The sequence below is a fragment of the Thamnophis sirtalis genome, unplaced genomic scaffold (genome assembly GCF_051295495.1).
Source record: "Thamnophis sirtalis isolate CommonGarterSnake01/CBP01778 unplaced genomic scaffold, rThaSir2_p1.2 scaffold_1, whole genome shotgun sequence".
Lineage (NCBI taxonomy): Eukaryota > Metazoa > Chordata > Lepidosauria > Squamata > Natricidae > Thamnophis > Thamnophis sirtalis.
The window spans coordinates 113,723,490-113,740,282 of NW_028261381.1; the positions used below are offsets into that span (position 1 = coordinate 113,723,490).

General features: G+C 39.5%; 1 protein-coding gene across 1 annotated transcript in view; it reads left to right on the forward strand.

Annotated features, from left to right (window-relative positions):
- LTK (leukocyte receptor tyrosine kinase) overlaps window positions 1-16,793 on the forward strand; it is a 112,420-nt gene that overhangs the window by 85,941 nt on the left and 9,686 nt on the right. Inside the window, exons 20-24 of the mRNA XM_087722376.1 lie at window positions 1,504-1,614; window positions 4,066-4,252; window positions 4,611-4,701; window positions 5,989-6,053; window positions 14,746-14,875. Coding sequence (XP_087578502.1) covers window positions 1,504-1,614; window positions 4,066-4,252; window positions 4,611-4,701; window positions 5,989-6,053; window positions 14,746-14,875 — 584 coding nt within the window. The remainder of the gene's footprint in view (window positions 1-1,503; window positions 1,615-4,065; window positions 4,253-4,610; window positions 4,702-5,988; window positions 6,054-14,745; window positions 14,876-16,793) is intronic.

Sequence of the window (16,793 nt, forward strand, 5' to 3'; positions counted from 1 at the left end):
CCTGCAGCACACCTTCTTCCTCCTATTTTCCCCACAAAAACAAACCCTGTGAGATGAATTGGACTGAGAGAGTGTGTGATTCTGTATTGTTGCATTCTAATTGTTGTAAGCTACTTGTGACTCTGAAGAGGTAGCATCTAAGTTTTAAAAGTAACAAGTATTAATAGCAAATAGATATTTACTATATTTATTTAAAAATGTGTGGTAAAACTATGTAGTTTAAAGATCCCTTGATCCATTGAACTAAACTCCCCAGGATTTGAGGGTGAACAGTGAGGTTAACTGCGGGCTGTTCGTAATTTTTGCATTACATGCTTTTCTCCAGTCCATGAAGCAGTATTAAAATATGCTGCTGTATTTTTCACTGGTCTATTGCTAAGTGTCAGCGTTCCAAATATCATGCAGAATTAAATCAGAGTCCAAGGCAGAGCTATCCTTAAAGTTCCAATTTAATAAGACAGGCATGTTGGCAACGGCTATGGATAGCTCTGCCTTGGACTCTGATTCTGCATGATATTTGGAACGCTGACATTCCTAATGTGGGGCTCGAACCCACGACCCGGAGACTAAGCTTGTTTGTCCTTGCAACCAGGATAGCTATGAGTGCTCTCCTCAAAGCTTTAATCTGGAATATTTAAGGGAAGAAATTATTGAACTCTTATAGTATCATTATAGTACCTGCCAGTAGGAAAAAAGCAACCAACCACTGCTTTTAATGGAAGAGGCAAATTTTGATATTTGGTTAGACCAACACCTCCTGGGCAGGACTCACCAGCTGCCTTGCTGTAATACTGCCTCCCCTTTCCCTCCCTTCCCACCCCTTTTCTTGCCAGCCCTGCCGGTTGGAAGGGACCTTAGAGGTCTTCTAGTCCAACTCCCTGTTCAAGCAGGAGACCTGATACCACTTCAGTCAAGTGGCTGTCCAGTCTTTTCTTAAAAACCTCCTGTGATGGAGCATCCACAACTTCTGTAGGCAACTTTTCCATTGGTTAATTGTTCTCCCTGTCAGGAAATGTCTCCTAGTTTGCTTCTCTCCTTGATTAGTTTCCATCCATTGTTTCTTGTCTTGTTTCTGGTGCTTTGGAAAATAGGTTGCCCCCTCTTCTGTGTGAGAGCCATTGGAACACTGCTATCATGTCACCTCTAGTCCTTCTTTTCCCTAAGCTAGACAAACCCAATCTTATTAATTTATTATAAAATAATATAACATAAGTAATTATTTATTATAATTGATTATAAATGTATTTATACTATTGTTAGTTCACCTACAGCCCATCCTTTTTTCTCTACATTATATCTAGTAATTTGGGAACACATTTTTGCCCCCCAGTCTTTCTTCTTTCAGTTTTCTATCACAAGGAATTGTCCACATTCTATTTATGAACTTCTTCTTAGATATTAGGGTGAAAAGGAAGTGCTCTAACCCAGTGATTGGGCTTTATTAGAAACCTGTTTAAAGCCCTAAACTGACATTTAAACGCTTACATCTCGTGTTTTGTCTAGTTATCCGGGAACCCATTCCAGACGAGCACTTGCCTCTTCCATTCCTCTTGACAGTGATTGCTGTGATTGTGGTGCTTGTTATGATTCTCACTTGTGGTAGCCTATCAATTGGTAAGTTGCATCTGCTATATTTTGTGCATATCTGAATTCATGTGTTCACATCTCTGGCCTTTTTAAAGGATTTATGTAGGATCTCGGGAAGGAAGGTTGAAAAACTAGAGACAGTCTATAAAACAGTGATTTGGTTCCAGATTAGCACTTAATAATGTTTTGTTTGTGTTGGAGGATGAAAGTTGAGGGGTGGGGAACAGATTTTTCCTTCCTGTGCAGATTGCTGTGGCTTCTTGAAAAGTTTCTTCAGAAGACCATTAGAACTACAATGGAGATAGTGGGAGAGAACGCACAAAAAGAACCAGAATGTAACAATTTATCTTCCTCCATCACCAAGAGGTCCTCACTGGATCTCAGTTCTTTTCATGTTTGAAAGCAAGTTTCAAAAATTTTTAGAACCTCTTCTGTAGGTGTGGCTTGCTTTGTTGGAGTGGCTTGCTGGCCATGTGACTGGGTGGGCGTGGCATGCCAGCCATGTGACTGGGTGGGCGTGGACAACTTGTAAAATGTGGTGAAACTCACTTAACAACACTCTTGCTTAGCAACCAAAATGTTAGCTCAGAAACTCTGGCATTTGAAGCACACAAGTCTTAAAGCTGTCAAGTTACAAGACCCTTGCACCCCTAACCCTTTAGAAAGAAAAACCCCAGGGGTGTTCAAACTTGACAGCTTTAAGACTTGTGAACTTCAACTCCCAGAATTCCTCCTCCAGTCATGTTGGCTCAGGAACTCTGGCACTGAAGTGTGCAAGTCTTAAAGCTGTCAAGTTACAAGACCCTTGTACCCTTAACCCTTAACTCTTGCTTAGCAACCAAAATGTTAGCTCAGAAACTCTGGCATTTGAAGCACACAAGTCTTAAAGCTGTCAAGTTACAAGACCCTTGCACCCCTAACCCTTTAGAAAAAAAAACCAGGGGTGTTCAAACTTGACAGCTTTAAGACTTGTGAACTTCAACTCCCAGAATTCCTCCTTTCGCTCTTCATCTTGATGATGTGCGGACGGGCGGGGGGAGGGAGCTGGAACAGATTCTAAACAGCACTGTAGATTTGTGGAACCTCTTCTATAGAAGAGGTTAGAATTTTGTTTGTGGGAGAATAAGGTGAACACTTCAAACGAGCATGATCAGCTTGCTTTCACATGGAGCTGCAGTCTCATTGAACTACTAGATTTGAAAAAATGTAATCAGGGACAAAGGATTTCTAAAAAGCACTAAATTGGTTGAACAAAGATACACATAACTTACATATTAAACATTTTATTTGAAACAAGGGAATGGAATAATTGAAAGCATGTGAAGTTTCCTGATTTGTCCTCAGTTTGTTAGTGTGAATAAGATAGTTGTAACATTAGCCAAGTGAGTTGGCTATTTAAAGCACTATGTTAAATACCATGGAAGGACAGAAAATGGCTAGTTATTTACTTTGTAATTTCAATATTTTCATTGTAAGAGATGATAATTATAAAACAGGGTTTCCTCTTTCATATGCCAAAATACTTGGTTTTGTAACCTATGCATTTTGATTTGGATCCAGGAGGAGTTATTCATTGCATAATGCGGTGGGTGATAAAGAATTGCCTTGTTCTTTATTTTAATATTATAAAATATCCAGTGAAGCAAGGCGATGCTTTATTGTTCCATTTGGGATGAATGTCATTCAAAACCATAGGCGTCAGAAAGACAACAGCTGTGATATATAATATTTGTGTCTGTGTCTCTTTCTCTCTTTGTATGTTTCACACTGATGAGTTTTTCATCTTACAGTCTTTTTTTGATGAGTAAGGGAAATAATTCAGTCCATCTGTAGTTAAAATCTCATCTTTGGTTTTCAAGCCTAGGCAAATGTTTTAGAAGAGCTTTCTGATTAAATAAGCAAACACACTTTTCTTCTAAAAGGAGCTACTTAATGTTTAAATCCATTTGCAGCCATGTATGTATTTCTGTGTGGTATATTTAATCCACCATCTGCTTCACAGTCCCCTTTAAGTCACCCCTGAGAGTTGTGTTTGCGAAGGCTAAATGTTGAGTACAATGGTTTTTTCCCCCTGAATTTTTTGCTTCACCCTGAGAGGAAAAGGCTTGTATTTTGAAGCCTGCCATTGTACCGTATTATACCAATTTCTTAAGCAACCATGAATCCCACAGCTTGCTGTAGAATTAGAACTCATTAAAAAGTGTAATATTTCAGGAATTGGGTTATTCCTCTCACCAATATGACTGTATCTGCTCTTAACCAGGTCACAGTCTAAAAACATTTGTATGTTGCCTGATCAGTTAAAAAAGCTAACTTGTAATTCTGCAAAAAATATAGTAACACAATTTAAAAATACTAACGAAGAGAAGAAGTCTAAAAAAATTTGAGACAGGCGTTCTGGAATGTCATATCTGTTGTTCACATGGTTTAATTTCTTCTTTTTTTTGTCTCAGATTCTCATTCATGTTTTCTTTTCAGTTTATCATCGAAAGAAAAAGATGCTAGAAGGAACCAGAGCCCATCTGCAGAATCCAGATTATAACCTAAGCAAAATCCGTACTTCTACCATCATGACAGATTATAACCCCAATTACAGCTTTGCAGGAAAAACGGCCAGTCTCAGTGAACTTAAAGAGATTCCACGAAAGAATATTTCTCTACTTCAGTAAGATTTAGCTGCATTGTGTTCTTGCTAGCATTTGGACACACACTTATAATTGTGGTGCAGGAAAGAAAACCTGAGTTCAGTTAGAGAACCCTAAATCCAAGCAATTGTTTTGTGGGGAAATGCTACTGCTATCATGTATGTTTCATCAACAATGCTTAATTTGTGTTGTGTGTGTGTGTGTATACACACACACACACACACATATACACTTACACACTCACATCCTAATATAATGCACATTTCCAATAATTCCTCGATCTTTCAACTTTTTGTAGTCAAAAGTGTTTACTTGGTGTACATACAGGAAGTGTCCATAGGAACTGAATGTGTGTTTTTTGTTTCTACCTCCCTTTAGGGAACTTGGACATGGGGCATTTGGTGAAGTTTACAAAGGAACAGTAGTAGGAATCACAGGAGATTCCAGTCCTCTACAGGTGGCTATCAAGGTTAGTGTCTTCAGCTAATGTTAGCTGAGTTTGACTCTTGATAACTTCATGGACACATGGGTACCTATTGCCTTTGGGGATTTTTTAGAACTTTCTAACATGGTCTTTAGTCTTCAGATTTCATGGAGAATGTGTTATCCAGGAACTAACCATATCTGATCTTGCTTAGTTTTTTCATGATTAATCACAATTAGTACTATCTCTCATCACAACTAATGACTTTTACATTATTTTTGTTTTCTTTATTTCTGAAATGTTATGTGATGTGCCATTGTGACAAACATCTGAACAGTTTTCAGTAGAAAGCAATGCAGAAGCAGTATGCTCCACCCCATATTTGGATAGACTAGGTTGCCCTGATTAAAAAAAAACACACACACACACTTAATCTCCTCCCTGGTAAAGTTGACAAAGTGAGGAACACTCATGGCTTAGAGGTTAATACATGTACCTAATATGCAATCGGCCTGGTTTCAAATCCCAGAAGGGTATGGCTAGCTGTTGAGAGCTAAATAGCTTGAAATAAATCTATACTAGTCTCCCTTTATTTCTTTGTGGGTAAATATAAATTTAACCCAAAACACTTTGTTGCGAAAGCAACTGTCTGCTCCTGGATTGGGGCTGAAAGGCAAAGTGGAAGCAGTATGCTTCAGCCCATATTGTGTAGACCAGGTTGCCTTGATAGAAAAATACTTTATGTGAGTATCTTACAAGGAACCATAGCACTGTGCACCAAAAAGCAAAAGCCATGCTAAACAGTTAAAAGAATAGAAGCAATTGAAACTGATGGATGTGTTTGAAAAAGTATGAATAAGCAGGGCATACTTAGCCTGACATCAAAAATATATAAAAAGTAATGCCAATGAATTGTTTAAAGAGGACATTTCTAAACCAGATGGCATCACCAAAAGATCCTCTCTATTCCCACTCAACTCTATTTTTCCCCTTTAATTACTCAAACAATCTCCTATATTTGTACCGCCGTGATCTGAATTGGAAGGTAAATGGTGGCAGATAATGAGCATCTCTCTGTGTTATATCTTGCGTATCAGAGGCATTTAGTTGACATCAATTCTATAACCATGTTTTCAGGATTTGTTTTACATGGTTTATTCAAACCATTGGGTTTCAATTGGGTTTCAATTTTGTTAGTTTTCAGGGTGAGAAGTAGTATAACAAGCACAACCAACATGTTGTCTTAATAAACAAGAATTCTGCCTTCCCATTTTCTCCTAATGGTAATCTTCCTTTGCAATGGATTCATGTTTTTCATTTTCATTTCAACAGACATTGCCAGAAATTTCCTCAGAGCAGGATGAGATGGATTTCCTAATGGAAGCACTGATAATCAGGTGGGTTTTAAAACTTTCTTGTTAGACAGGATTGTAGGTTAACATGGTGAACAAGACATAACTAAAAACCTGTCTCAAGAGACTTGATTTGAATTTCATTTTAGCAGCACCAATTTTAAAAAGAAAGTAATAAGGTATGCATGATACACATATAGCCACATATACCTAGTTCTGTTCCAGAAACTGCCAGTTGGTAATAGAGCTTTTAAGAATGTTTCTATAGAAATTCTAACTTCACAGTGTCCTGAAAGAAGCTAGTGAGCAAAAGCTTGCAGGCTGCTGAAATCTAGTTTTATATATTGACTGTGCAATTGAGACTTACACTCATTCAACTTTTGTACGTACTGAGGACTTCCGGTGGGGACATGGCAAATTACATATCTCTAAAGGAGTAGAGACAGCATTGCGGTGAAGTTGGTGACCAAATATGGGTTTTCTGGCCAGCCAAACTCTCTGGATAATGTGGGAAAAGGCTGTTGTTTTGACATCTTTAAAGAAGACATGATAGAACAATTTGATTTTAGGACACTACAAGAAACCAAGAAATCAAAAGGAAATAAAGATTACAATTAAAGAGGAAGAATATTTAATGTATCTTACACAGAATGGAGCAAAATACTTTAATATTGGATGTGTTGGAGGATATGTTTGAATACTGAACCCAGAAATTAATTTTAGGAATATCTACCTCTATAGATAAACTGTGTTTAAAGGATGTTATGGAAGAGGAACAAGTTTTACTGAACAAGATTGAGACCAATCTGAAAGTGGATTCAAAAATGATAAGCTGTAAGAATAATTTGGAAAAAGATACTATACTGGATTTGCAAATGAAACCAGCTAATGTATTAATAATTACAAGGGATACACAAAACGCAAACCAAAAGAATGATAGGAATGACTCTCCTGTACTGGATTTACAGAAGAGACTTTTAAAAGTTCTGAAGGATTTGTGAGAAGGGACAAAGAAAAAAATAAACAAAGTCTAGGATATGATTTGAAGGGATTAAAGATCAAGACTGTTAAAGATAAAAGAAAGGAATATAAAGTGAATTTATTTGATCAAGGTTAAAACTGATATCTTGTTATTTCTGATAACCATGGATTTTTGCTGATCAAGACTTAATGAGGAGGTTTGAAGGATCTGATAAGATATGGAATGAAGAGATTATCTGCCGTATTTTAAGAGAAGATAATAAGTTCTTAAAATTGTTTATACTGTTGTGATGGGGAAGTCTTTCTTTATATACTATATTTCTTTTCTTTTTTATTATACTTTCACTGTTATATTTTACTCTTTTCTGTTCTATTTTTTTTTCTTTTTCTCTCTATGCAAATTTCATTTTTTCATTTTATTTTGTTTTTTGTAGTTTTTATTAATTTTTATTGTACTACTGCAATCTTCAGTACAATTATTATTAAAAATCAAAATATGTACATATAATCTTTCATTTCCAATACATGACTTTTGGATAGTGGGCAAAAATTATCTAATACTGAGAGGTCCAGAGATGACTTTTTAGATATTATCAATATGATCACTGCTAATATATTTCTTTCAAAAAATCTCATGAGGTTCGATTGGGAACTTCAGCCATCCTTAGTAGAGGTCCAACTAAATAACTAGTTGGCCATCTTATTCCTGTCCTTTTGAATTTAAAGTCCATTACTTTCATGTATGGTCACACAGGGAAGGATCATCTAATTCGGGTGTTGATAACGTGTGGCTCCCAAGCCGCATGCAGCTCTTTTGTCCCCCTGCTGTGGCTCCCTGTTGGCTGGCTGGCCCTGCCCATTGCCCTCCCCTCCCAGTCTCTCCTTGTGTGGCCTGAGAAGAGTAAGGGCAATGGAGACTTGCTCCATATTCCAGACCAGGAGGGAAACGCTCCTGTACTTGCCTCTCACCCCATGGGCACTTCTTCAGTTGCTATTTAATCACTCTGTATTCAGGTGTCCTTTTAACTGGGTCAGGATTCAGTAAGCATCCATATAGTTTTATTGCCAATATTAAATATTTTTCCGCTGCTTTCTTCTAAGATGTTTTTTAACTTCCCGATTCCTGGTTGTCTCATATCTAAATATTATCTACATGTGACTTTCTTCAGCTTTTCAAGGTCATTCTGGTCAGATACATCTTCTCCACCTAGACAGTGTTATTTGTGTGGTGCTTAAGGTATGAAGGAAGAGTCAGAAAATAAATACTACCATTATGCAGAGCTTCTGCCTACCATGCTGACTGTTGGATCTATAGACCAACACATCTTGAGTCTCTGGCTATAGCAGTGATGGCAAACCTTTTTAAACATCGAGTGCCCAAACTGTGCATGCATGCATGCATGCCCAAACTGAAAGGTGTGTGTGTGAATGCAGATATGCATGGTCATGCGCACATGTGCAGCAGAGACCCGAAGACCAGCTAGCTGGCAGGAGGCGGGGCATCCCAACACCGGCAGCATGGAGAGAGGTAAGATCTTTTTCTTTTGTGAGCTTCTGTTTCGTCATTTGCAGGGAAACAGAAGCTCACGAAAGAAACGCCACGGAGATCTGACCTGGGGTGACGGTGCAAGTGAAAGCAGAGAGGGCTCTGCATGACGCCTCTAGCACACATGCCATTGGTTCTCCATCATGGGGCTATATAGTACTTCCAATTAAAATTGGATAATAGCTTGTAAAAAAAGAGGGTCTTCAGCATCCCAGGAGAACCTGAAGACTGAATTGACTCTTAGTGACTGACAGTTTCAACATTGTATTACACACACACACACACACACACAGAGACACACACTTTTTTTAAAAATAGAAATTTGAAATTTAATAAAATTTGTATGTCGCCCACTCCCTTGGGACTCTGGGCGGCTTACAGACAAGATAAAAAGCATTTAAAAATTAAAGGTAAAAGATTTCACGGTAAAAATACAATTGTTAAAATTGCACACCATCCATTCTGTTTGAGTGAGGCTGGACATTGATCAATAGCCCCAGGCCTGCCGGAACAGCCAGGTCTTGGTGGCTTTTCGGAAGGCTGGGAGAGTGGTAAGGGTCCCGATCTCTACGGGTAGATTGTTCCACAGGGCCGGCGCAGCTACAGAGAAGGCCCTCCCCCGGGGGGCCGCCAGCCAGCATTGTCCGGCCGACGGCACCCGGAGGAGGCCCAACCTGTGGGATCTTGTTGGTCATTGGGAGGTATGTGGCAGGAGGCGGTCTCTCAGGTAGCCAGGTCCTAAACCATGTACGGCTTTAAAAGTAACGACTAGCACCTTGAAGCGCATTCGGAGACCAATAGGGAGCCAGTGCAGCTCGCAAAGGATGGGTGTAACATGGGTGTATCGCTCGCGTGGCTGCATTCTGGACCAACTGTAGTCTTCGAACACTCTTCAGGGGCAGCCCCATGTAGAGCGCATTACAGTAATCCAGTCTTGAGGGGACGAGGGCATGAGTGACCATTCGAAGTGCCTCCCGGTCCAGGTGGGCCGCAACTTGAGAGACCACCTCCTGCCAATCACCTCCCTACGACCAATTAGATCCCACAGATTAGGCCTCCTCCGAATACCATCCGCTAGCCAATATCGACTGTCGACCCCTCGGGGGAGGGCCTTCTCTGTGGCTGCTCCGGCCCTCTGGAATGATCTCCCCGTGGAGATCCGGACCCTCACCACCCTTCCGGCTTTCCGCAAAGCCACTAAGACCTGGCTGTTCCGGCAGGCCTGGGGCTGATGAGTTCCCGGCCCCACTTAAACTGTTATGACTGTTGCTTGTTTTAACTTGCTTGTCTTGTGTTCTGTTTGTATTCCCCTTCCCTTTTGGTTTGTTAGCCGCCCTGAGTCCCTCGGGAATAGGGCGGCATACAAGTTGAATAAACATTCCAAACAACTGGTGCACCAGGCGGACCTGGGCAAAAGTCCCCCTGGTCACAGCTGACAGATGGTGTTCTAACGTCGGCTGCGGGTCCAGGAGGACACCCAAATTGCGGACCCTCTCTGAGGGGTGTATGATTTCACCCCCCAGGCTAAGAGGTGGAATGTCTGGACTATCCTTGGGAGACAACATCAATAACCACTCGGTCTTGTCTGGATTGAGTGCAAGCTTGTTCGCTCCCATCCAGACCTTGACAGCCTCCAGGCACTGGCACATCACTTCCACTGCTTCACTGTGTTGGCACGGGGCGGACAGATACAATTGAGTATCGTCTGTGTATTGATGATATTTGATCCCATGCCGGCATATGATCTCACCCAGCGGCTTCATGAGTCACACCTTAGGAAAATTTCAGCAGGTTTTGGCACTTCAGAAAAGTACCTTGATTTATAGCTAGAAGCTGATCAGCTTTAATTGCTATCTGCCTCTCCCCAAATGCTTGGCCTGAAAAACATTCCTAGAGCCATGTGCAAGAGATTGCTTCCCTCTTCTGCTCCAACAACTGGCTGAGACCCAACTAGAGATGACTGTATCCCTCCCCCAAACTGATGGGCCACTTATTCATGTTTGCATTTTTTTTAAACGTGTCCAATGGATCCTTTCAAATATGTTCTTAGGGTTAACTATTTCCATCTCTCAAGAGAATGGAGACATTACCCAATTAAATGGCAATGGAATATTTCTTTAATTATTCCATGCTGAGCAAGTGTAGTGGATTGTTATAAGAAAAAAAAATCTTTTTAAAGTTCCTGAGTTGAAATACAAATTCCTAAGCTTAGAATATACAGGATGCATTTATTGAAGACAGGCCATGCCAGCTGCAGGGAGGGAAGGCTTCAGGAATCATAGCCAAAACAGGATTGGGAAGTGAGATTCCTCCTTATGATTCTTTTTTCCTTAGGTCTCTTCTCCCAAAATGTTTCTGACTGTCTTTGTTAGCCTATGTTTTCTTTTCCCACCTTCACCATCTCTCCAAATAACACTGCTGTGTTTCTAAAAAAAATATCTAAGAGCACTTCTAGACAGCTGGTTTCAAGTGCTGTCCTCTAGTCCACAAAGTATCCCAGAATAAACTTGATCTGTCCTCATAATCCTTTGCAACACTGCTTCATGAATGAAGGTCTGAGGGCTGATGTCTTAACAGTTTACTGCAGCAAAAGTTGAGGTGCACAATTGATATGTTACTCTCTTGGCAAGAAAAACTTTCCTGAAACCTTCCTCAGTGTGGGCTGGACCACATGTCTAGAGTGGTGGGTTTAGTAGTCTGTTAGAACCTGAACTGTGGGGTGGATGGGGAACTCCTGTTTTTGTCTTATTGATAAGACCCTACCCATCTCTAGATTACCTGCAGTGCCTGTCTGATTCAAGAGGATGGGATGATGGCGATTGACACAGCAATGCTGGCTGTCTGAGAGATAAAAGTATGACTTCAGTCATGCTCTGTCTTCTCAGATCTCCTACGTAACAAGCTAAAACATTGCGCTGGGGGTGGCACTGGCTGAAACTAAAGGATAATCTCCCATCAACAAGCCTTGCTCCTCTGTGCAATCTGCCAACTGGCATGTTGCACAGAGGATATGGGAGGGAAGAGTAAACATTACTTCAAAGGGTCATAAAACCAAGCATCCTGTTTGTCAGCCCCTACCCACTGTGGATGACTGCAGGGGGTGGGGTGTGCCCCCAGCAACTGAAAACAGATTATAGGAGCTGGGCAGATCCCACCTGGTATTGCATGGTCAGCTCAATTGCAGCTGAATCACCATATATCCTGCAGTTAAGAAGGCTTCGTTTTGAGGGGGGGGGGTAGAAAAACATTAGCCAAGGATTGGGGGTGAGGAAAGGCTGCATGATGTGGAAGTGTGAAGTTTCAAGAACTTCAAGCTGAAGTTGGGGAGATTGTACACAAGGCCTAAGAGGAAATTCAGCCAACCCTAAGACCTGCTGTTGCTAAACCATACTCTCCTGAAATCCTTTTTTGGCTAACTCCTTCGGTTAAAGACACCATTATAGTTAATAAGTTAATTATAGGAGCTGACCTCCTATAATCTTGAGAAGCTCTATGGATTGGATACGTTAAAAGCTGATGTTATGAAGAGAGCTCCTTCCATCAAGAAGCAACCTCTGTGACTGGGATGCATTTTCAATGAATATTTTTAAAATTAAAATCCTATACAAACAATTGTTCACATGCCCAAACTACAGTAATGCAAACTAATATAAAATAAGGTATTTTTTTAAAAAAAAGAGAAAGCAAAAAAGTGCCAGAGAAAAAGAAAAAATTGAAGAAAAATAGGGAAAATTGTATTAAAAAATAGCTTCCAGTATTTTTCACAGCAATTATAACTACAATTATATTTTAAGCTTTCTAAAGTTACATAATATTAGTTTTCTTTTTGTAATCGATCCTGTCTAATCAACAAAGCATAAATCACAAGTTTATTTTTTCATGCCAAAGCTTGAAAGCTTCTCGTCACCAATAAATGATAGCGTGTGACTTTTCTTTAATCAAAGTTGATGTATCCATCAGCAAACTGGGATGATTTCTATTGCCTGAACTGTGGAGGAGGTAGTAGCCTTTGCCATTCCTATTTCCTGCAAATAATCCAGCAATAACCCAAAAAGATGCTTGTCAGAGATGCTCCCCAAAAAAGGGAGAATGAAAAATCTGGACTCAACCCCAGTATGGCTTGCATATTGGTCTGCATGTAACTCTTTGAATCAGAAAATTTAAAGATAAGTAAATAACCAACAAAACAGTTCAGATGAGTCACAATTCAAATGATTGATATTGAAATGTATGAAATTGTTATATATTCATGGACACCCTTTCAGTTGGGTAACTATTTCCTCTTTGTAGATGAGAATTTCAGAAAAATAATTTAATCCTTTTGAAACAAGAAACAGGGAGAGTTGTTCCGAGTACTTATAAATTATAGTTCAATTATTTAAATAATTTATATTTATTTCTTTCAAGCCTCATTTGAGGGAGAGTTATGTTTGTACTTTTTACAACACAGGGAAAGTAATTAAGGCTCTCCACACCCAGAATTCATAAGAATCCTGGTCTGAAGGCCAAAACAAACAAAACATTAAATACATTGATTGTCCAAAGCAGCAATAATGAGTTAGTTGCCCAGAACTGTCTGTTTATGTGTGTCATTTAATGTCATAAAATGACTGTTTTGCCATGGATCAGTTAAACATACTATAACCAACGTGGTTCCATCCATCTGCAAATTTATTTACACAAAAGGAAAGGGCTACCTCTAAAAATTTATTTTAAAGTTTGGTTGAATTTCAAAGAGTTTTAAGTCCTGTTCTTTCCCCAGTGATATTATTTCTCAATAAGATGTTCACTAGCAATGTAATGCTATGGATTGTTATGAGAGACCAAATCATATCAACAATTCCTGCCTTCTGTACTCACATCAGCATTTCTTCACTGGGAAACCTAATTATACATATGCACAGATGGCATCCATTTTGGGATCATTATTTTTTAAGAATGTGATGATATAAACATTTTCAATCTAAGTATGGAAAGCATATCTGCTTTTCCTGTTATCAACAGCAACCCCGGGGACATGGGAAGTTGGGGCAGGCTAACAAGCTATCAACTTCATGGCAATTGGGAGAAGTTTAAATCTAGTGGTTCCATTTCAATTTCAGCAGCATTATTTTTTTGGTCTAATTTGCTTATCGTATTCATAGTAACAGTTTCTTAGATAAATCAAAGTGATTTACATGGTAATCATCCCTGATTTTATCCCCATAGTAATCTTGAGGGGGAAAGTGAACTATATGGGATGGGCCCAAAGTCAACCATTGAGTTCTATGGTTGAAGGGGGTTTAACTTGAGTCTCCCTAGTCCAAATAACTTAACCACTGTGCCATTCTGCAATGAGGTATGAGATTGGTTTTTAGCTAAGTTATACTGTCAAGCACATAGATAAGATCGGTCATCTATTTTTTGCACCTAATAATTACTTTTTGGAAAACTATGATTTTATTTTATTAAAATAAGTATCCGAAGTTTATCACAGCTTTAGTGCTCCCATTTGACTGGTTATGTGTCTGGAAAAAAGTCAAGACCTCTATTGCCATAATTTGTTGTCAAATTTTAAGAGTGGAGTATTGGTGGACTCCGTGGATTACACACAAAAAAGCTGGGAAATTTAACATATGCAAGTATCAGTGTAGTAAGTGGTAACAAGGAGCTACCCTACTCAAAATTAACCCTCTAATGTAATTAATCTGTCAGGCTTGGAAGCCATCTTTGTATTGGGCCTCAAGCCTGCCACATATTCAGACATATTCTACTGTGGGAAATTGGGAAGGAGTATTGTATGCAGCATGGGAAATATGTAGCCATAATAACATTCCTTCTCAGAGAGTGAAGGTCATTTTGTGATGTGATGGACATGTGGGTGCTGGGGCAGGGTCTTGAACTTTCAACTGGGTGGGGAAAACCTGGAAGCATTCAGATTCGGGTTTTCCCAGATGTGCCAACATGGCTTCTTTAATAAATTTGAATTTCGAGGAACCTTTAGCCTCAGATTCTTTATTTGATGAAGGATGCTATTTGGAACCCTGGCATAATCATTGTCTATAGGCCTTTAGTGGGTCTGATAGTAGACATCTGTGGTCTAAAATCACTCACTGCATAAAATTGCAATTAACCAGAATTTAACAAGAGATTAATTTGGTGGCTATCAAAGACCAATATTATTATTTTTTTCCTCCTCTGCTTTGCTGCTGTGTGGTGGCTAATCTGAAGTAAGTTCAGTCATCAGAATATAGTGCAGTGCATTGGGGTGAGCCTACAGACGTTGCCTCGTTTTATCCTTTTGGAATTGATGACCGGCGGAGACATGAAGAGCTTCCTACGGCAGAATCGGCCTCGGGAGGTGAGTCAGCTCTTCCTTTCCCCAACCTTCTCCCGCTCTGACATCCAATGAGCTGTTCAAACAAGATTTATTTTCACAGTTTGAATAAAGTAGCTGCCATATATGCAGGTCTAGTGACTGTCCTGTTTAGTGACCATTTGCAGTTATGGTGGTGATGAAAAAATAACTTTATGGCCAATCTTTACATTTTGCAGGTCTATGAAACAAAAGAAAGATGATATAAGATGTTAAGCATACTGTATTTTTTGGAGTATAAGATGCACCTTCTTCCCTCAAAAAGAGCCTGAAAATCTGGGTGTGCCTTATACACTGAATACAGCTTTCAGAGTGCTCCTGGGACTAAGAAGGGCAGAAATGAGCCAAAAATGGGCTGTTTTTTGCTCAATTTTGCCCCCCCCAGCCCCCAGGAACACTCTATAAGCCTCCTAAAGGCTATGCATGCCATTTTGGGGGGGGAGGGAAACGGGCCCGTTTTTGCAAAAAGCGGGTCATTTTTGAGTGCAAAAACTTTTTTAAAAAAAAATTTGCCTCTTCAAAATATTGGTGCGTCTTATACTCCGGTGCATCTTATACTCTGAAAAATATGGTAGTCAAGGTTTCACTTAGCAACAGCATCATTTAACAATAAAGTTGCCAGTCCCAGTTGCAGACACTCATGGATAAGCCAAAAAATTTACTTGCCAAAATACACCCCAATAAAGGAGAATACCTGTAGCTCAGTGTTGAAATGAAGGGTCCCTGGTGCTCTCTGAGCTTGGTTGTTTTCATGCAGATGTTTCATTACCCATGATAGGAAACATCCTAAGTCCTAGACCACTGTACTGACCAGCCTTGCTGATGTTACCTAGTTTGGGTAATGAAGCATCTGCAAGAAAACCACCAAGCTCAAAATACACCAGGGACCCTTCAAAATTCACCTCCAAAATTGGTTTTGTCTTATCCACAGATTATTTGCAAGTATGTAAGAGAGAGAGAATTTTATATAAGAAATACATTCAAAGAAAGAAAAAATAGTAAAGTAAATGTGAGAAAGAGAAAAAGAATAGACGAACAGAAAAGACAGGAAAAAGAATCTAAAATCCAGGAAACATGAAGTATGTATATATATATGCCTTCCTCTCCTCCGCAGTTATCCATACAATTCTAATCAAATCACTCTCCTCAACATTTCATCATAACTCCCTTCTCTCTATAACCTATTTTTTTTTCTACTCATCAAAAAGATTGCCATGTTGTTCTAACATTATCTCATATCATGGGTTGGCATGCTGCACGATCCTAGCTGAGTTTCTACATGCATAACAAAGTTTGTGGGAATGGCATTAGACACTCTGAGCCAAAAAAAGAAAAGCTTCAAAAGTCACATTTTCCTCTTACTTGAAACGCACACCCCAGGATATGATATATAATAAGCATGTAGTGCTTTGGAAAAATAACAGTAGAGATGTTTATTTTTTCTGGAAAGCACCAATATTTCTTGGCTTGAGCTGGCAGGGCAGAAGGCACGGTGAGGGAGGGAGAGGGAGAGAGACAGCTTTTCCACTTTTAATTTGGTTCTGTTCCCTCTATTTTTGTTTGTTCTTTCAAATGGGAGAGAAACAAACTATGCTTCCATGATCTGAAAGGGACATCATTCTGAGCTGAAATAGATCATTGTACCCAACATTTGCAAGCAAGGTCAATATTTCCCTATCACTTTTCAGTTTCTGAAGCCGGAGAGGGTAACACTTCACACCGGTCCTGGGCACAATTAAACATTGTGAATAGTTTTCTCTCACTTCCACCTTGACTGGAAAGTAATCCTCATTTAGAGACCATAACTGGCAACTCAAACAAAGTGGTGGCTAAGTAAAACTGCCATTGTGCTTAGGATCTTATTTCAACTTACGTTTGCTTTATATTTATGACCTGCAAAGGT